Consider the following 418-nt stretch of genomic DNA (forward strand, 5'->3'; position numbering starts at 1 on the left):
ATACACACATGCATTTTTTTAAGCAGGAATAAAAAAAGAAGAAACATTTGGATTAAAAAAGATGCCTTTTACCCTAAAACAATAGAATACAAACAACAGTGATATTCTCACCTGTTAAAAGCTCAAACATAAGGACACCGAGTGACCAGTAATCAGCTGAGATATCATGACCTTTGTTTAAGATGACTTCTGGGGCTACGTACTCTGGGGTGCCGCAGAAGGTCCATGTTTTCCTTCCAACCTGTAAAAATAAATATTGATAAGACTGAAATATTATCACACACACAAAACAAACTTTTCAGGTCTTTTCTTAATGATGAGAATCAAAAAGTATCTATAGCATCCTTCACCTATCAATTATATACTGCCTACATCAGAGAAGTCTATAGACAATCAAATGGTATAATAATAGTTCCCT

At 34.0% G+C, this 418-nt stretch overlaps 1 protein-coding gene across 1 annotated transcript in view; it reads right to left on the reverse strand.

Annotated features, from left to right (window-relative positions):
- The window catches only part of LOC119581792 (cGMP-dependent protein kinase, isozyme 2 forms cD4/T1/T3A/T3B-like), a gene marked incomplete at its 5' end in the record, with an annotated part of 43,492 nt that overhangs the window by 4,184 nt on the left and 38,890 nt on the right, over window positions 1–418 (reverse strand). Inside the window, 1 exon segment of the mRNA XM_037929921.1 lies at window positions 112–241. Coding sequence (XP_037785849.1) covers window positions 112–241 — 130 coding nt within the window.

Source organism: Penaeus monodon, chromosome 15 (genome assembly GCF_015228065.2).
Source record: "Penaeus monodon isolate SGIC_2016 chromosome 15, NSTDA_Pmon_1, whole genome shotgun sequence".
Classification (NCBI taxonomy): Eukaryota; Metazoa; Arthropoda; class Malacostraca; order Decapoda; family Penaeidae; genus Penaeus; species Penaeus monodon.